This window comes from Gigantopelta aegis, chromosome 6, assembly GCF_016097555.1.
Source record: "Gigantopelta aegis isolate Gae_Host chromosome 6, Gae_host_genome, whole genome shotgun sequence".
Classification (NCBI taxonomy): Eukaryota; Metazoa; Mollusca; class Gastropoda; order Neomphalida; family Peltospiridae; genus Gigantopelta; species Gigantopelta aegis.
The window spans coordinates 31,574,603-31,596,189 of NC_054704.1; the positions used below are offsets into that span (position 1 = coordinate 31,574,603).

Genomic DNA, 21,587 nt, shown 5'->3' on the forward strand with positions numbered 1-21,587 from the left:
AGAATCACTGAACACATGTAGGAAGAGTGGTTCGACAATTAGCCGTAACCTTTCAGCGACATTCTGATGTGCAGGCGACGACTGGCTTACACCGGATTAGCTATGGTTGATTGCACAGAACTGTGACCACAAGCGGTATATACAAACACACACACATATAGCTACTGTATAAATGTTATCTCTCTGTTGGTGTTTCTTTAACGGACAGGTGGGGTGGAATAAGAGGCTTTTAGAGGGCATATTTGGGATCAGTGGAATATGCTGTAATGAAAAGTTAAAATTTCTTTTAACCACACCACTAGAGTACACTGATTTATTAATTTTTAGCTATTGGATGTCAAAGATTTGGTAATTTTTACATATACCGGTAGTCTTGAGAGAAAACCCACTACATTTTTTTTATTAGTAGCAAGGGATCTTTTATATGCACCATCCACAGACAGGAAAGCACATACCACAGCCGTTGGTGTACTAGTGGGCCCACTGATGGGGATTGATCCCAGACCGACTGCACATCAAGTAAGTACTTTACCACTGGGCTACATCCTGCCCCTTGTGGTAATGAAATCTTTGCCAAAGACAGTCCCTGCATTTTACTTGGATGGGGACCTCGTTATATCACTGATAAAAACAGCATTTCACGAAGAGTACAACTGTGGTAAGTGCTTTCAGCACGCCTGTCAAAAAACAGCACTCACAACAATGAGCTAAATGTATTTGTGGGGTTTCTTTTACTTTAAATTATTTTTAAAAAAATCAGTTTCAGAATTGACCTATGCAAGAATCTAATGTACACCTTTCTACTCAAGAAATGTTAACCAAGACACACAAAACATTTATAATCTGTCCCACAGGGAACACCTTTTTTCATGCTATGGAATTTACTACAAGTTATTTATTTCTGAGCAGATTGTTATTTAAATTGGTCACAAAAATAGTATTTCTTTGCTCTCTTTCTAAAACACTTACTTTTCTTTTGATGTCAAACCAAATGATTTTGTAGATAGCATGGACTATAGTTCTTTATATTAACAATCATTTTGTTGTTTTTCAGTAAACTGATCATAAATCCATTACACACGTTGTCTTTTTGTGATAGGCTCAGCAGGACTATTGAAGGCAAAATAAATATACAGTCAAACCTGTCCTAGCGGCCACCTGTACTCAGCGGTCACCTGCCTTAAGCGGCCACTTTTTTAACTCCCAAACGATTTATAATGTAAATGCACCTGTAATAAGCGGTCACCTGTCTAACGTGGCCAGCGGCCACCTAAATCGGATCCCAAATTGCTAAAATACCTGTATTAAGCGGCCACAGTAAAGTTTTACTATTACATAAAAAGGGATATTGTAACAGCACCGATAAGGTGCAGCGAATAACCGATCTTCACACCTTCAGGAATACTAGTACACATTCAATCCTGACATCTCGACTGTGTATCAATTAAGAAAGTCGGACTCTGGAATGCATCTAATTGCCTCTGGGCAGGCTACGCTTGACATTTGTAGGTTCACTAACTATGACAATACACCGCATGAAGTAGGAATTAAATAAATAAATAGAAAAAGAGAACAAATTTGTTGAGAACGGTTAATTTAATATACAGGAGACGACATGTCAAAAGTTGATTCATAGTCAACTGTGAGCACACATCTGTTGATTAGCACTACAGACAGTAAAACAAGAAATAACAACAAATGTTTTAAAGACTATATATATGGCAACCTGTACTTATCTACTCCCTTATGTGACCGCTTAAGACCGGTTTGACTGTATTTATAAAACCACCAATTCACTGCTAAACAGCAGTCCAAAACTGCAAATTCATTGTTCAAATTTAACCATGGCACTAACAGCATGTGCCTTGGTTACTGTCATTATTTGCTGTTGTTCCCCGAAAATCGGACGTGTCAATGACAAGAAACATACTGTGATGCACTATCTTGTTTGTTGCTGTGCCCGCCCGATAAAGACTATGCTGTATATGTATCCTTAATTGTGAGAAGAAAATTATTTGCAAAAGAATTGTTGGTTTGGCGAAACATTTTCTATCTCGATTTTAGTAATAAAACTGACTTGCAACCAGTTTTGCTTTGGTGCCCCTCCAACTACTTTTTTTGTAATTAAACCAAAGGCACAAATTGTTGTACACCCTAAAAATTAAAATTTAACCCCTGTAAATTGTCTGCCTGCTTATCCGCTATATATTTCTAGCCTCTAGAATTGCATGTACCTCTTAGAGGGGCAGCTTTGTTTAGTAAGCCAACTTCAGTCTCCACAGAAGACGCAAATACCGATGATGGAAGTTGAATGGATGCATCACTCTTTTCATTGGACTGTGGAAACAGAAGAATGATTATTTAATGATACATGGCTGGGAACATTTTGTTCAGCATCGCATCACAATTCGTTACGTAAGTTTCAGAGATCGCTACACAATTTTAAACATTAAACAGTAGTTGCTAATCAATTTTCAACTGACTAAAAATATCACTAATCCAGATTGTGAAAACAAAATGTTCCTTCCATGTGAAGAGTTAAAAAAAGTTTAGTGTCTATCATATTATTAGTTTGACACATGGTCTAGAGAGTGGGAGAAAACCATTCTTCTACCACCGATATATACATGTGTGTATATATATATATATATATATATATATATACTCTTCAAAAGAAGAAACGCAAAACCACATTGTCGTAACATTTGGAGAATTGATTTAATTATTGAATGGTGAGTCCGATAATTACCAAATGTTGCAGGATTGTTCACAATTCATTCTAGTCCATTGTAAGTGATAGGACACACCACCAAGGTCAAGGTCATCTGGAGTCAATACCGGGTGTGGCCTCCGCGTGTGTTGACAACTGCATGGCACCGCCTGCCCATTGAAGCAACCAGAGTACGGATGACGTCCCGGGGGATGGTGGCCCACTCGGCCTGCAAGGCTGCTGCCAGCTCGGGCAGGGTCTGGGGCTGTGGTTGTCGCTGTCGGAGGCGTCGGTCCAACTCGTCCCATAGATGCTCAATTGGGTTCAAATCCGGTGATATCGATGGCCAAGGAAGGACATTAATGTTGTTGTTCTGTAGGAAAGCCGTTGTGAGACGTGCTGTGTGAGGCCTGGCGTTGTCATGTTGGAACACTGCGTTGGCGTTGGCCATAACTGGAACGATGTGTGGCCGGAGGATCTGGTCAATGTAGCCCTGTGCATTCAGGTTGCCCTGCACGTGGACCAGGTCAGTTCTGCCAGTGTGTGAGATGGCTGCCCACACCATGACACTACCCCCGCCGAATCTGTCCACTTCCTGCACGCAGTTTGCCGCATAACGTTCACCACGACGCCTATACACGCGACACCTTCCATCATGACGTCGGAGCAGAAATCGGGACTCGTCACTGAACCACACCTGTCTCCATCGCAGTTGAGGCCATTGTCGATGAATCTGGCACCACTGCAGTCGGAGTCGACGGTGTTGTGGTGTTAAGATGACACCTCGAACTGGACGTCTGGCACGAATTCCTACCTCACGTAGGCGGTTCCGTACGGTCTGGTCGGATATCCTGCGCAAACCTGGTATTGCTGCGGCTGTGGAGGTGGCAGTAGTCAATCGTTCCCGAAGATGGCGTACCCGGATGTAGCGGTCCTGCCCGGGGGTAGTGACCCGTGGTCGACCGGATCTAGGGAGGTCACGTGTTGATCCATGTTGCTGGTAACGGTCCCACAGTCTGGAGATGGTGCTTGGGGACACATGGAATGCCCTGGCAACGGCCGTTCTGGATTCGCCTGCGTCTAGTCGGCCGATGGCATTGTTTCTCTGCGGTTCACTGAGACGTGGCATGTCCTGGATTGTCAACTGTCGGCCAGATACAGAGGCCAGGCAAGCGAACACCCTGCACTTTTATACTGTCGGTGTTCATGTTGCACGTGCAGACAACGCACGTGCAGTAGTGACATGGTTTGCACGTGGCTGCGTTTTTGCGAATATTCACATTTTGGAACTTTATTGTACAGTAGCTGCGTTTTATCGAATGTAACCGTGGGAATGTGTTTGGGACATGCAATGACCTTATATTCACAAAGCATGAACCGGTAGGAAACATAAAATCGGAGTTATAACCCATTTGTACCCTTTTGCGTTTCTTTTTTTGAAGAGTATATATATATATATATATATATATACAGAGAGAGAGAGAGAGAGAGAGAGAGAGAGAGAGAGAGAGAGAGAGAGAGAGAGAGAGAGAGAGAGAGAGAGAGAGAGAGAGAGAGAAACCCATGTCTCTCTACCACTGACAAACAATAAAGACAATAAAACACAAAATAAAAATGTAAAAAACAAAGTTGACATGGTCTGTTTATGAACCATCCCTAATTCAGTTGCATCTTGTTTAGTTTTTTGTTTTGCTTTATAGTTTGTGATGTTTTTCCTAATAATTAATGTCTCATGTATGTCACCTCATGACTTGGTTTTTTTATAATCCAATACTAAAAATCAGCTTTGCAGCACAAGCATAACGAGAGAAATGTTTTCTAAGAAAAATATTGTATTTCAAGAATTTATTTTTATTTTCAATGAAACATAAAGGGCCAAACTTACAAAGCCTGTTTATTTTTTATACACGTATAACTACAGACATTTACAATGCTTAAACACCAGTTTATGTCCGACACGTGTGTAACTACAGACATTTACAATGCTTAAACACCTGTTTATTTCTTATACATGTGTAACTACAGACATTTACAATGCTTAAACACCTGTTTATGTCTGACACATGTGTAACTAGACATTTACAATGCTTAAACACCTGTTTATTTCTTATACACGTGTAACTACAGACATTTATAATGCTTAAACACCTGTTTATTTCTTATACACGTGCAACTACAGACATTTACAATGCTTAAACACCTGTTTATGTCTGACACGTGTGTAACTACCAGACCTGTCAACCCTCCCGGATTCCGCGGGAGTCTCCCGGTATTTGATCAAATCTCCTTTCTCCTGTGCGGGAGACAGTTTCTCCTGTTAAATGACATTTTTGTAAGCATAAAAAAACAATTCGATCCTCTTTTGTCAAAATAACAGAAGGGAAGTAACTCTGCCTTTTTTTCTCATTCGGAAAATGTCGACTACTTTCGGTTTCTGAGAATGTAACAGGCCGAATTGTCCCGACTGTTTAACCTTTGCCGAAGTGAGAATTGTGGGATAGCCTATTCATATTGTTAAAAAAGCACATGGAGTTTATAAAATGACGTGTTATTATAATCTTTGTTGTCATAGTAATGGCTACGAAGCGTGTTGCCGCTAATTCAACAGGCTGTGTATTGACATTCAGTGTTGCCATATAAAAAAAAAAAACTATCCAATTTAGTTCTAATAACACCTCTGAATTGTAAAATGTCTTCCCACTGGATTACATAATGCAACTATGACGAATCTGAACTGCCCCGTCGGTGGGCTCAACTCCCGAGTTGACAGCGATACACACGATGCATGTTAAAATCACATGTCACAGCAAGACAACGAAAAGACCAATTAGCTGTATAAACATACTTGTGTCAGTTAATTTTGTATGTTTGTGCAGTAAAATGTTGGTTATAAGAGTACACTTCAAGAAATTATTTTGGTACAATTAAAAAATGTTGTGTTTGACATTGACATAAAGTTACTTACGGAAATGGGTATAATTCCGGTATATTTCACACGATGTCCGTAATGAGGTTTTACTTATGATTAATGAAAATACAATGTTTATTGCATCATTATAATGATTTTAAATAAGTACCACGCCACCGTTCCTCATTATAGTAAAAACTGAATATTAATTTTTAAGATTTATATAAATTTGTCTTTGGTACTTGGGTACACTAACCACAAATGATAATGTAACGCAACCTGTAAGGCTGTAAGTGTAATACCGTAAATGTACTAATTAATTTTTTTATTTCTTGTTCATGTTCTTAACATTTTTGGATAAAAAATTTTTTTTTTTTTAAATATGTATTAAATCATAATATTTAAACTTAAAAAAAAAAAAAATATATATATAGTTTAAATATATATAGTTTTTTTAATGCCAAGATCTAAGGTTAAGAAGTATATATGACACTATAAAGTATTCATATAACGTATTGTAATAATGTTTTTTTTAAATCTTGCGATTTTGGGTTAAATTGTGTGAATTTAAAAAATCTCCTGCTTTTTGACAAAATCTCCTGCTTTTTCAACACACACCTCCTGCTTTCTCTTGACTAAAGGTTGACAGGTCTGGTAACTACAGACATTTACAATGCTTAAACACCTGTTTATTTCTTATACACGTGTAACTACAGACACTTACAATGCTTAAACACCTGTTTATGTCTGACACGTGTGTAACTACAGACATTTACAATGCTTAAAATACCTGCGTTTAAGAAAAACAGGCTTTGTAAATTTGGCCCTTGTTTTACATTTTATTTTATTTATACATTTTTGTTGTTGTTGCAAGAACCACTTGGGTCATTTGTGTTGAGATCTTTAAATTAAAATTGGTTAATGAAAAATTGGAAGCAGTGCCCCTAGAACCTATGTTGGCTGAAGCAAACTTAAGATCACATTGATAACAACATTGACACAAGTCGATCACCTCAAGATGGCTTCAATACAAGTCAGTACTTACCCACGACTCTGGAGAAGATGCAGGTTTGGTGATCTTGAACGAGTCGATCACCTCAAGATGGCTTTAATACAAGTCAGTACTTACCCATGTATTTGGAGCAGATGCAGGTTTGGTGATCTTGAACGAGTCGATCACCTCAAGATGGCTTCAATACAAGTCAGTACTTACCCATGACTCTGGAGAAGATGCAGGTTTGGTGATCTTGAACGAGTCGATCACCTCAAGATGGCTTCAATACAAGTCAGTACTTACCCATGACTCTGGAGAAGATGCAGGTTTGGTGATCTTCAATGAGTCGATCACCTCAAGATGGCTTCAATACAAGTCAGTACTTACCCGTGACTCTGGAGCAGACACAGGTTTGGTGATCTTGAACGAGTCGATCACCTCAAGATGGCTTCAATACAAGTCAGTACTTACCCATGACTCTGGAGAAGATGCAGGTTTGGTGATCTTGAACGAGTCGATCACCTCAAGATGGCTTCAATACAAGTCAGTACTTACCCGCGACTCTGGAGAAGATGCAGGTTTGGTGATCTTGAACGAGTCGATCACCTCAAGATGGCTTCAATACAAGTCAGTACTTACCCGCGACTCTGGAGAAGATGCAGGTTTGGTGATCTTGAACGAGTCGATCACCTCAAGATGGCTTCAATACAAGTCAGTACTTACCCACGACTCTGGAGAAGATGCAGGTTTGGTGATCTTGAACGAGTCGATCACCTCAAGATGGCTTCAATACAAGTCAGTACTTACCCGCGACTCTGGAGAAGATGCAGGTTTGGTGATTTTGAACGAGTCGATCACCTCAAGATGGCTTTAATACAAGTCAGTACTTACCCATGTATTTGGAGCAGATGCAGGTTTGGTGATCTTGAACGAGTCAATCACCTCAAGATGGCTTCAATACAAGTCAGTACTTACCCATGTATTTGGAGCAGATGCAGGTTTGGTGATCTTGAACGAGTCGAATCACCTCAAGATGGCTTTAATACAAGTCAGTACTTACCCACGACTCTGGAGAAGATGCAGGTTTGGTGATCTTGAACGAGTCGATCACCTCAAGATGGCTTTAATACAAGTCAGTACTTACCCATGACTCTGGAGAAGATGCAGGTTTGGTGATCTTGAACGAGTCGATCACCTCAAGATGGCTTCAATACAAGTCAGTACTTACCCGCGACTCTGGAGCAGACACAGGTTTGGTGATCTTGAACGAGTCAATCACCTCAAGATGGCTTCAATACAAGTCAGTACTTACCCATGACTCTGGAGAAGATGCAGGTTTGGTGATCTTGAACGAGTCGATCACCTCAAGATGGCTTCAATACAAGTCAGTACTTACCCGCGACTCTGGAGAAGATGCAGGTTTGGTGATCTTCAATGAGTCGATCACCTCAAGATGGCTTCAATACAAGTCAGTACTTACCCGCGACTCTGGAGAAGATGCAGGTTTGGTGATCTTGAACGAGTCGATCACCTCAAGATGGCTTTAATACAAGTCAGTACTTACCCATGTATTTGGAGCAGATGCAGGTTTGGTGATCTTGAACGAGTCAATCACCTCAAGATGGCTTTAATACAAGTCAGTACTTACCCACGACTCTGGAGAAGATGCAGGTTTGGTGATCTTGAACGAGTCGATCACCTCAAGATGGCTTTAATACAAGTCAGTACTTACCCGCGACTCTGGAGAAGATGCAGGTTTGGTGATCTTCAATGAGTTGATCACCTCAAGATGGCTTCAATACAAGTCAGTACTTACCCGCGACTCTGGAGAAGATGCAGGTTTGGTGATCTTGAACGAGTCGATCACCTCAAGATGGCTTTAATACAAGTCAGTACTTACCCATGACTCTGGAGAAGATGCAGGTTTGGTGATCTTGAACGAGTCGATCACCTCAAGATGGCTTCAATACAAGTCAGTACTTACCCGCGACTCTGGAGAAGATGCAGGTTTGGTTGGCTTCAGAATACCTCAAGATGGCTTCAATACAGTCAGTACTTACCCATGACTCTGGAGAAGATGCAGGTTTGGTGATCTTCAATGAGTCGATCACCTCAAGATGGCTTCAATACAAGTCAGTACTTACCCGCGACTCTGGAGAAGATGCAGGTTTGGTGATCTTGAACGAGTCGATCACCTCAAGATGGCTTTAATACAAGTCAGTACTTACCCATGTATTTGGAGCAGATGCAGGTTTGGTGATCTTGAACGAGTCAATCACCTCAAGATGGCTTCAATACAAGTCAGTACTTACCCATGTATTTGGAGCAGATGCAGGTTTGGTGATCTTGAACGAGTCAATCACCTCAAGATGGCTTTAATACAAGTCAGTACTTACCCACGACTCTGGAGAAGATGCAGGTTTGGTGATCTTGAACGAGTCGATCACCTCAAGATGGCTTTAATACAAGTCAGTACTTACCCATGACTCTGGAGAAGATGCAGGTTTGGTGATCTTGAACGAGTCGATCACCTCAAGATGGCTTCAATACAAGTCAGTACTTACCCGCGACTCTGGAGCAGACACAGGTTTGGTGATCTTGAACGAGTCAATCACCTCAAGATGGCTTCAATACAAGTCAGTACTTACCCATGACTCTGGAGAAGATGCAGGTTTGGTGATCTTGAACGAGTCGATCACCTCAAGATGGCTTCAATACAAGTCAGTACTTACCCGCGACTCTGGAGAAGATGCAGGTTTGGTGATCTTCAATGAGTCGATCACCTCAAGATGGCTTCAATACAAGTCAGTACTTACCCGCGACTCTGGAGAAGATGCAGGTTTGGTGATCTTGAACGAGTCGATCACCTCAAGATGGCTTTAATACAAGTCAGTACTTACCCATGTATTTGGAGCAGATGCAGGTTTGGTGATCTTGAACGAGTCAATCACCTCAAGATGGCTTCAATACAAGTCAGTACTTACCCATGTATTTGGAGCAGATGCAGGTTTGGTGATCTTGAACGAGTCAATCACCTCACGATGGCTTTAATACAAGTCAGTACTTACCCATGACTCTGGAGCAGACACAGGTTTGGTGATCTTGAACGAGTCGATCACCTCAAGATGGCTTCAATACAAGTCAGTACTTACCCATGACTCTGGAGCAGACACAGGTTTGGTGATCTTGAACGAGTCGATCACCTCAAGATGGCTTCAATACAAGTCAGTACTTACCCATGACTCTGGAGCAGACACAGGTTTGGTGATCTTGAACGAGTCAATCACCTCAAGATGGCTTCAATACAAGTCAGTACTTACCCATGACTCTGGAGCAGACACAGGTTTGGTGATCTTGAACGAGTCGATCACCTCAAGATGGCTTCAATACAAGTCAGTACTTACCCATGACTCTGGAGCAGACACAGGTTTGGTGATCTTGAACGAGTCGATCACCTCAAGATGGCTTCAATACAAGTCAGTACTTACCCATGACTCTGGAGCAGACACAGGTTTGGTGATCTTGAACGAGTCAATCACCTCAAGATGGCTTCAATACAAGTCAGTACTTACCCATGACTCTGGAGCAGACACAGGTTTGGTGATCTTGAACGAGTCAATCACCTCAAGATGGCTTCAATACAAGTCAGTACTTACCCATGACTCTGGAGCAGACACAGGTTTGGTGATCTTGAACGAGTCAATCACCTCAAGATGGCTTCAATACAAGTCAGTACTTACCCATGACTCTGGAGCAGACACAGGTTTGGTGATCTTGAACGAGTCAATCACCTCAAGATGGCTTCAATACAAGTCAGTACTTACCCATGACTCTGGAGCAGACACAGGTTTGGTGATCTTGAACGAGTCAATCACCTCAAGATGGCTTCAATACAAGTCAGTACTTACCCATGACTCTGGAGCAGACACAGGTTTGGTGATCTTCAACGAGTCAATCACCTCAAGATGGCTTCAATACAAGTCAGTACTTACCCATGACTCTGGAGCAGACACAGGTTTGGTGATCTTGAACGAGTCGATCACCTCAAGATGGCACTCGTTCACATCCTTCAAGTGGTGCAAGTAATCGTAGTCATCTTCAAAAAACACTCCAAACTTCCGCTGTTCCTCCTTTCTCTTCTCATACTGATCCTACGATAAACAATAGAAAAAAATCTAATGGATGTCTCTTAAGAATATACAGTGAAACCTGTCTAAACTGGACCCTGGACAAACCAGTCACGTATTATGATCCAGAATGTTCTAAATTCTAAAATGCGAACCTCTAAATACTGGATCCTGTCTAAATGATAAATCGGATAAATATTAGGTTCTGTGACATGATCCACTTTAGACAGGTTTCACTGTACTGCCAAGAATATAGGTCTGAATTCCTTCATACTTTAGATTGTTTCCCAGAGCTCCACTGTCACAATAAATAAGAACTAGTGAGCTCTGTGGTCTAGTGGATAAGCTGCTGGACAATCAAGCTGACGACAGTGGTTCAAATCCTGTCAAAGCTGGCTCACAAATTCATTTATCTTTCTCATCTATCACCTTCTGCCTATCATTCTCATTATCTTAATATAAAAAACTTTCCAATTTCTCCCACGATTTCAATCCGTTTCGACCCTTTCTGTCAGTTTCCTCTGACTCTTGTCTTCTGAGCTGTCCACACCATCACTCACCTTTCTCAACTTTTCCATGGGTGCAGTCTCTATGTATTTCCCTGCATCCATCTGGCATCCTCGTCCTCTGCCGCTAATAAAGCTGATCTGATCCACAGCACTAACTAACGACCACCAGTAGTAGGGGTGCATAGTAGGTGGTTACAAGTGCCTCTTAACAGTGCCAGAAGTAACTACTGAACACTCTCCGAAGTGGTCAGACTAAGCCCACAGCTAAAAGCTGATGGGGAATGGCAGGAGTGTGGCACAGATAGCCACAAGAGACAAGCACCTGTCACGGTTGGAGAGACAAGGACTGGGATGTGGAGGTGGACAGCAAAAGAAGTTGAAAGATAGGAGTTGCCAGATTAGGAAGAAATGAGATGGAATTCAAAGGAGAGAAAGGAAATGGGGTAGTGGGATAAAAAAAAGAAAATAAAAGAAAAAAAAAGAAAGAAAAAAAGAAGAACTATTATGGTACTCTCCCTCACTCGACACTGGTACTGACTTAATTAAGCAATAGTCTTGTTATTGTAATCAACCAGGGCCCCGTTACACTAAGTATTCTTAGCACTTAAGATCACTTCGTGGAACGGGGCCCTGGTCTTTAATCAAGTGCAAGTTTATTCTCCTAATTTTTCTCAAAACATTTAGAACTGGAGTTTAAGGATTTGTCATTAGATGATGCTACTCCTACTACTGGTCTATAACTACTGCAATATCACTATTACTACTAGTATCTCTAAAACTACTATTGTCACTGTGACTACTACTAATAGTAGTAATACTGCAATACACCTATTTCTGCTCTATTATTACCATTACATACATATTGTTACTTCTACTAGAACTATCATTACTACTACTACTACTACCACTACACCCACATTTACAAGTACTATTACTACCCCCACACACCTATTGTTACTACCACTAGTTAATTTCTACAACTACACATACCTAATGTTAAGGTCTCCACAAGTACTCATGCATGGGTCGAGTTTAGCAAGACTAAGAGTCCGTTCACAGGCCTCGAGTACTCGTGCAAGGAAGAGCACTCTCAGTTAATTATATGTGTTACGTCATTTTGCCATAAGCTTGCAACACGTTACATTATCGGGCTATGAGACATGGAGGTAAAATAAAACTCAAATGTGTGGAATGCAATACAATGGCATGATTTGTCATCCATGTTCAGGGCTGGAATTAAGATGCATAATGCTATTTTACTTATTCCTTAAGTCTCATTATCATAGATAGTGTAAGTGGCGGGTACTCGGTACCGGGTCGAGTTTGACCCTCAAGTACTCACATCCAATATTTTGGACTTAAGTGGTTGAGACCCTACCTACTGCTACCACCCCTCACCTTGTAAGGCAGAAGCACTCTCTGCCCTGCATCCTCACTAGCCTGCAGTGGATCCTTCTGGCTCCGATGAACCACTTGAAATGTCACAGCATGCTTCTTATCAATGAATCGTTTCTTTTTGGAAGGCTGCAACATAAAAAAACAGAATTCTACATGAATTTTTTTTTTAAAATACAAGAATATTCATTTGTTAAGTTTCTTTGTTTGTGGTCAAAGTAGCTGGCAAACATTTAAAATGTGGAGTGTAGTCAAAAAGCAGAGCTCACCCTGCAGTGTTCGAGATTAAAATTTTGGGGCAGTATTCCAGTTGGATACTAACATTTCAAAATCTGGTATCCCACCTGAGAACTTAGTATTATGTGGTATCCCAGTGGGATACTGGGTTCTTGAAGTCTGGTATCCAAAATTAAATTCTGGTATCCCCGGGATATCGGGATACTGTTAATCTCGAACACTGCCCTGCACATTGCCAAATTAGCTAACTGTTAATTCTTATACAAAATGCTACAAAATTTAGACTGTGGCTATTAAAATAATCTTCAAATTAACCACATTTTAATGATGTTCAAGGAAATATTCTACATTTCTGAAAATTGGCTAAACCAAAATTTGTTCCATAGTGAGCCCTGAAAAAGATTTATAAAGATCACCCAGTCAACTTACAAACTATAATCTAAGCGTAGAAAAGGGAGAGCGGGGTTAATATATTTATACATGTATATATATATATATATATGTGTGTGTGTGTGCTCCTCTTTTTGGCACCTTCCTACGCCCGTGTTGTATTAATTCAAAATTACTGTGTCATATTACAGTGACATTTATTGAAATGGACTGAACTGGTTTACCACCTGGGAAGCACATGAGTTCTACATCGTAATTTATTGCCTGCTGATCGCATTCAATCTTATGTATGGGATCCTTACTATTATCATAACTCATACGGTAACAGGTCTTTTTGCTCCTAGTAGTGTTACTAGTTCGGCCGTGTCTTTACGAACCATTGACAGTCTTTTTTTCCTCATTGTTTGTATTGTAAGAGCAAAACAACACAGGGTTCGAAATGTTTTCTGGGCAAAATGACTTGGAATCCTTTCTGTGATAACATAAATAGGCTGACTGCAAAATGGATGGTGCGAAATGAGGCAGAATTTCCATATCAAAAAATGTATTAAGAAAAAAATAGGCCAAAATAATAATTAAAAAATCATTTGATTTATAAATTTTACTAATTTTAGGTGTTAGGTTATAGGTTTCGTGTATTAACTGAGAAAACACTCTGTGTATCATTTCAGTACATAGGTTAATGCATGGACAAAACATGGTATAATTATTTCGACTTGTTGTGTAGCCACTTTAACAATGGTGGTTTATTTTGTATTGAAAAATAATATATACTTATTGCTGGATTACTGGGATGTATATTATTACAGAACACTGCAATGCATTACTATTTTATCATCCCATAAAAACCAGGTAGATTTGTTTCTTTAATTCTAAGACTCATTCTTGACGTTACACGTTAAGTATTATGTAACCACCAGCTCGCCAGAGGGCGTATTCACTGGAATGAAATAAAATGGCTGCGCCCGTTATGTATAATAGCCGTCACATTTAACCGTTTTAATTAATTAAATATAATAATATACCTGTTAATATTAAGCAATAATGTGCATTATGTATCGTTGAATATGCATACCAGTCCAAAAACCTTGTTTAAGCATTCCTTTCACAAATGTGAAATCTATGTCTGAAAACGACTACTCACAACTGTTAACAAAAAAGAAACAAGTCAAAATTTTGAAAAGGCAGCCTAATATATCACAAAATATTTTCTTGGTCAATTATGTTGGTTCTTTGTTTTTGACAGTTATATTATTTACTAGGACAACCTGTAGAATGAATGAATGAATGAATGTTTAACAACACCCCAGCACAAAAATACAGACTTAGACTTAGATATTTTTTTAACGTGCTCATATACCTCTATGGTTTCGAGCACGACAAAAATACACATCGCCTATTGGGTGTCACAAAAGGTTATTATTATGAAAATGTTATGAAAATATTATTTATATAATTATGTAAAACCAGTAGAAGTTGGCAGTTAGTAGTAAATACCAAATGAGAGTTTGGTCAACTCGAGTAAAAATAAATGAAAATAATTTCTGAATTTCCAACTGTCAAAATAAAATTAAATAAAAAACATTGTTATCTTTGTGGCAGAAATGCAGTACAACGGCTTTTATGATATGGTCAATTCACTTGCTACATATATATACTGGTACGAAATGACTAGGGTCGAAATGACTTTTTACAATGGTACGAAATGACTAGGGTCGAAATGACTTTTTACAATGGTACTAGAGACCACATAGAAAGACTGGTAGTGCCACACACTGCCACCAGTCCATCGCAATGTTTCTTTGGTTGATAACCACATGTTCGTTTTTCGATAATTAAACATTTATCTGTAGTACTACAAGAATATCAGTAGTTGAAACTGGTACAAAATACATTGAAATAACTTTATACAAAACACAGAACTCATTTTAATTGCTATTTTTTATTTTATTCAGTGGCAAAGTCAGAAATTAAGAAGCCTGCCTCTTGTTATTGAAAAATAGTGGTGTTGTCATCGTGACAAGTTTCTAGTTTTGTGATATAACTGTTGTTAAGATAAATCCATTGCAGATCGACTACAACACAAAATTTAGATGTTTAGAATTATTAGATAACTTTGATGGCATGTAACACATCTCCCTGTTGGTGCATTTTCTGTGGGTCCAAAATGGCGGACATTTGTTTATATTTTAATTAAGTACTAAATTTCAAGTAACTTATCCATCTGATGAGGTTAATCATCCAAAAATGACCTATTTTAACAAAACGTTTAGAGTCAGCGTACTGCAGACCTTGCCTTTTAAGGTGCGCGGGTGTGATCGCGCTTGTACAGTGTACGCAAGTTCAATCTGGCAAGTGTGAAAAATAACGCACATTTCACTTCACGAACAGCACATCTAAAATAATTTTGTATATTGATTGGCACTATTTACCTTATGTAGCTGATAGAAAGATCCGTTTAATAATACCAAAAAAATGGTTATGAGAACGGTAGCATCCATGCAATATTTTAATATATGACTAGTACTTATCTTTGCTATACAAATCGGAAACACAGGTTTAACAGACATTTTCGAAGACGTACCAATCCGATCAAAACTTCTTTGCCCATTTAATTTATTATTAATTAGAAACTGTCGACTTTTGTAAGGTAATAGATCACAACGTCTGATAAGAATAACTCATTTATACTGTTCATATAGTTATGACAAAAAGAGAAAAGGGATTAAATTAAATAGTGGCTTCTGTAGCAGCAAAGCCTATACAAATGAACTCGTTACGGAATTCAGCGGTAAAATTGTCTCGATTAGTTCATAACTGTTAGCCAACAAAGCTTACGTGAGGTCCCGAAAATGGCAAGCATGTAATTTTATACTTTCTTTAAAAAAAAAATTAAAAATTAAATTTAGACAGAATAATAAAAAGAAGGAAAAGAAATGACAATAGGTATGTAGGAATAAGCCTAGATATTTTTTTACGTCTTATTATTTTTCTTTTTTATCTTTAAAAAAAAATCTACTAAAACTTCATTTAAATATTTTTATTTCAGCCAGAGATTAATGAATGTCCATATGTTATTTATATATGTACACACTATAGTAACAGTAATCAATGATCATTGCTGACTATTTAATTTTTGTTTCGTTTTCTAGAAAGTCACAGACCATGTGCCTGGAACATGATTTGATGCACAGTACTCTGTAGCATTTGACCAATCAGAGATATCGGGGTCAGATTATTTTTTACTATTGGAATTCTGCATGTTCACGCTGGTCTACTTCGCAACTTTTGACGCATTGATGATGGTGTCTAAAATTATGGGGGTGTTTTTATTATCTTTATTATGGCATCCCACTTTTGGAATAAAATCCAGATTTTGTCAGACTTTTTATATTTTTTATCAACAACATTGGGGCTGTTCTAGATCAATGATGTAACGCTGTCAGAGCCGTTCGTAACCTGTAATGGTAGGTCAAATGACGTGTTACAAAATGTTGAGGGAGAGAGACTGGTTGCGTAACTGCTGAATTAAAATTGCCACGTGAATGTCTATGTCCCAACTAACACTATCAATTGAAGTAATTGTAGGCTACATTTCACGAGCTATTTAAAAAAAAAAATTAATAATAATATGAGTCGGTAGTGCACACCTGAGATACTTGGATCGTAGTTCATTAATCACCTCGGAACCAGTGGTTTTTTCCCATCCCAACTATCCTAATCATGTTCGTTGTACATAATAATGAAATTCAAGACACGTTGATTCCTATACATTGTATATGTTTAGCTGCACGTTCAACAAACCATCTAACACTAAAAAGGTATATATATAATTGTGTGCATCAAATTATCTGAATAGTACATATTGTAATTCAAAAATCAAATTGTCTGCATCAGTGTATAGGTCTACATATCATAATTATATTTCTATATTACTACTCATGAAACCTTTTAATAAATTATAACTCCATTCCTGAAAGGGAAAAGAAGTCAGACTACACTAATGAACCAAATAACATAAAATTAGAAGAAAACATTGGTTTATTGGTTATTTTTTGTAACAAATGTCTCTGCATTTACATGTACCAATTACTTCATAAATTAATAATGCTTGGTTTTTAGCATTTTGATGAGTGCGATTTTTCACTCGCCTAAGCATTTTGAGGTGTGCGATTTTTCACTTGCCTTAGTTTTTCAAAAGGCAAGGACTGGTAAGTACTGTACATATTATTTCAATATGAGGATAATGAGCTATTGTGAATAGACATTTTTATCTTCAACAGTGTTCTCGCTGGGTAAAAATTAAAGGAGGATGGCCGCTCAGCACCACACCCTTCAAAAAAACAAACAAAACAAAAAACACCAATAAACGAAAAGCCAAAAAAAAAAAAAGGGGGGGGGGGGGGGGGGAGTAGTAGTTTGGTTACCATATTGTTGTGTGTTGGTAGACTTTTTGAAAAGACATACTCCTTATTTTGCCTACAAAAAAGTGCAAAAAGGTTTATAAAAAAGACTCGTCTTTTAATTGAACCGGGCAGTTCCGGTTTTGCTGGACCGATCAAAGTTTTAATATTATTATTTTTAATAAAGATTTCAAGATATACAAAAAAATATAAAGATGTTTGTAAAGTGATCTCCTAATGTCAGATACATTTTTGTTATTTCCATCTTCATCGAATGATAAAATATTATCGCCAGCTGATAGTTTCATTTTTGTAAAGGCGGTGTATATATTATTTGGCACTCAAGATAAATGATTTTAATGATAAACACTACCACTTCCGTTGTTTTTATAAGCGTTCATATCACCCCAAAATGAAAAGTTTACAATATTTTATAAAGAACTGCTGAATAAACAGAATAACAGAAAGTAAAAATCATCAGTTACAACCAATTATATCTGCAACTGAGGACAAAATAACAAACGATAGTTAGTGGAAACAAAAGACAGAATGACCGTTCTGATCACGTGACAAATTTGGCGCCAAATAAGAGGGTTATTTTTCAATTGGAGATAGCCGAATCCGTAAAAAATAAAATGTTTTCATTGCTTACATAAAATATAACTTTTATTGTGTCTATCAAACATACAAATGGATACAGATATTGGACAAAATAGAGGCTGTTAAAAATACTGTTAAATTATATTATGGTAACTGTCGTAAATGTTTCGTCAATTGCTTTTTCGTACACAACACGGCTTGTTTCCTTTGATGTCCAGTGTGCAGACCGATCATTGTTTTTTGTGTGGAAGAACGTGTGCATTTGGAAATAGTGGAGATAGGTGCTGGAAAATAAAGGAGGGCGTGGAACGTGAAAGGAGGGCGGCAAAATGGAATAGCGGGCCGGGGCGCCCCGCTTAAATGGAGCAGCGAGAACACTGTTCAATGTTTAGAGTTGACCTCAACTGTACTTGTAAGTATATTAAAATGTTGGTAATATCAGTCACTGTATTCTCAAACTGGCCTGGACCATATACATAATATATAGGGGTGGATCCATGATTTTTTTAGGGAAGGTTGCAAGGTTTAAAAAGGGCAGCTATACTATAGTACTCAGTGTAGATGCAATGTAGAAAAAGAGCACTCAACAAAGTCAAAATTACAGTAACTGGCATTACATAGCAAACTTCTCCAAAAACATCCAGCTGACCAAGATATGAGTCTTATGACATAGGCTTAATTTTATTATTTTTAAATTGTACATGTATGTATTTATAAATCTATTAAACACTAAACAGTGGATTTTCTGGGCATTAAAATGGTGGGGGGAGGGGGAGTATACCCCCTAAAACCCTTCCCTTGGATCTGTGGTTGATTATTATATATGTATTATGCTATATAATGTCAAATTATATTGATTTAATTAATTTAGAAAAGATATTTAAAAAAAGGATATACTGGAATTGAATTAATGTACCATATTCTTGAGGGGTAACCAGTCAATTCGTACCACAGTCATTTCGTACCAGTCATTTCATACCTTGGTCATTTCGTACCTCAATCATTTATTGTGTAGCTTAGTTGAATGATAGATTGTAAAATGACGAATTACTGATTTAAAAAATACACATTAGGCTAATGCAACTATATTAAATTGATGTCGCATTTCATCGTTAATTTACTTCTCTTATTCATTTAAACCTTTATTTATTTAAACCTTTGCTTACTTTACAAGGTATGTTTACACATCGACGTTTATTCGTTAACAATAAAAATAAGAAGTGGCATACCATGATAAAAATAAGATACAGAGTACGAACTTACTATGGTACGAAATGACCAAACATTATGGTACGACATGGTAAAAAGTAGATACGAAATGGCTATGGTACGAAATTACCAAAGCACTATGGTACGAAATGACTACGGTACGAAATGACCATAAACTATGGTACAAAATATGACTGGTACAAAATGACTAGTAACCATGGGGAGTTTATGTTAGGTAACCAGTCAATTCATACCATAGTCACTCCGTACCAAATTTTACCATTTTGCACTGAAGTCATTTCGTACCATAGTTATTTGTTCATGTCGTACCCAAGTCATTTCATACCTCAATCATTTATTGTGCAGCTCAGTTGAATGATAGATAGTAAAATGTTGAATTACTGGCTTAGAAAATAAACGTTAGGCTAATGCAACTATATTGAAGCCCTACCGGCCTCGGTGGCGTCGTGGCAGGCCATCGGTCTACAGGCCGGTAGGTACTGGGTTCGGATCCCAGTCGAGGCATGGGATTTTTAATCCAGATACCGACTCCAAACCCTGAGTGAGTGCTCCGCAAGGCTCAATGGGTAGGTGTAAACCACTTGCACCGACCAGTGATCCATAACTGGTTCAACAAAGGCCATGGTTTGTGCTATCCTGCCTGTGGGAAGCACAAATAAAAGATCCCTTGCTGCCAATCGGAAGAGTAGCCCATGTAGTGGCGACAGCGGGTTTCCTCTCAAAATATGTGTGGTCCTTAACCATATGTCTGACGCCATATAACCGTAAATAAAATGTGTTGAGTGCGTCGTTAAATAAAACACTTCTTTCTTTCTTTTTTCTATATTGAAGCCCCACCCCTTAATCGAGAAAAAAAGAACAAGAAAAAGATGATATATTACTTTTATCTCCTCAAGAGTCCGTTCATCATTATATTAATTACCAATGAGCACCTTGTGTTAGAATAACATATCAAGATCTTCTAAGACAAGCCAATCTCAGAAAAACGTTAATTACCCACGAAGACCGTGTGTTACAAGGTATGTTTATACATCAACGTTTATTTGTCAACAATAAAAATAAGAAGTGGCATACCATGACAAAAATAAGATACCGAGTACGAAATGACCATACATTATGGTATGAGATGGTAAAAAGTAGGTACGAAATGGCCATGATACGAAATGACTGTGGTACGAAATGACCAAAGCACTATGGATGGTACGAAATGACTAGTAACCTTCTTGAGGCAATTCTTGTCAGAAGTGAATGGTCCTTTTTGGGGATTAAAAAACACTTGGACTATTGTTTTTGGCAATTTGGTGAAAATATTTATAGGGTAAATGCTAATAAAGGTATTAAAACCCAAAATAAGGCTTAAATTTAAAAACATTTCACTGTGCCAATTTTCGGGGGCTTACCATCAGCCTTATGTCAATTTTTGCTAAAGGGAGTTATTTCCCCTTAATGGAAAATATTTTTAAAATTGTTTTGTGGAAAATAGTTCTTTAAAATGTATTACATCAGTACAGCAAAAATCATTCTTGTCATATTTAGAAAGTATCCGCGGTCCCTAATGGTACGAAATGACTAGAGACTAGGGAACGAAATAATCAGGCAGAATGGAACGAAGTGACTATGAGTATGATTCATTATCATATCAGTATTATCACCATATAAATTCAATTCACCAAGTGCTGCGGTCTTTCCAAATGCCAAATGAAAATAACATACCATTATTGGAAAAAAATAAAAACAAACATCATACGATCACGGCAATCACAAACAACATCACACGTGCGAATAAAATTACGGTAGTTAAGTTTTTTTTATTTTTCTTTCTCTAGGTGGGCACCGGATCCATTGTTTTGTTTTAATTCTCGTCCATACGACGCCGTTTAATTGTTAATTTTTCAATTAATTGGTTTACTATTCCAAATCTTTACCTTTGCTGTAATTTGGATTCAACTAATGAATATATTAATTGTTATTTTGATTTGGATTTTTTTGTAGCTTCGTTTCGTTTTGTTGTTGAGAGCCAACAGGGGAAGCCATGTGTTTACGGAAATGACGTCACATATTAGCATGCGCGCCGTCTGGTAGGC

General features: G+C 38.1%; 1 protein-coding gene across 2 annotated transcripts in view; it reads right to left on the minus strand.

The window, feature by feature from the left end:
• The window catches only part of LOC121374001 (protein LTV1 homolog), a 36,345-nt gene extending 15,018 nt beyond the window's left edge, over positions 1–21,327 (minus strand). Inside the window, exons 1-4 of one of the 2 annotated variants that reach the window (XM_041500863.1) lie at positions 21,217–21,327; positions 12,647–12,772; positions 10,605–10,763; positions 2,235–2,337 (exon numbers count right to left, since the gene is read on the minus strand). In XM_041500863.1, coding sequence (XP_041356797.1) covers positions 2,235–2,337; positions 10,605–10,763; positions 12,647–12,772; positions 21,217–21,219 — 391 coding nt within the window. In that variant the 5' untranslated portion in view covers positions 21,220–21,327. Of the gene's footprint in view, positions 1–2,234; positions 2,338–10,604; positions 10,764–12,646; positions 12,773–21,155; positions 21,175–21,216 lie in introns of those variants that run through there. The other variant, XM_041500864.1, reaches the window with a different exon arrangement.
• Between the last annotated feature and the right edge of the window lie 260 nt (positions 21,328–21,587).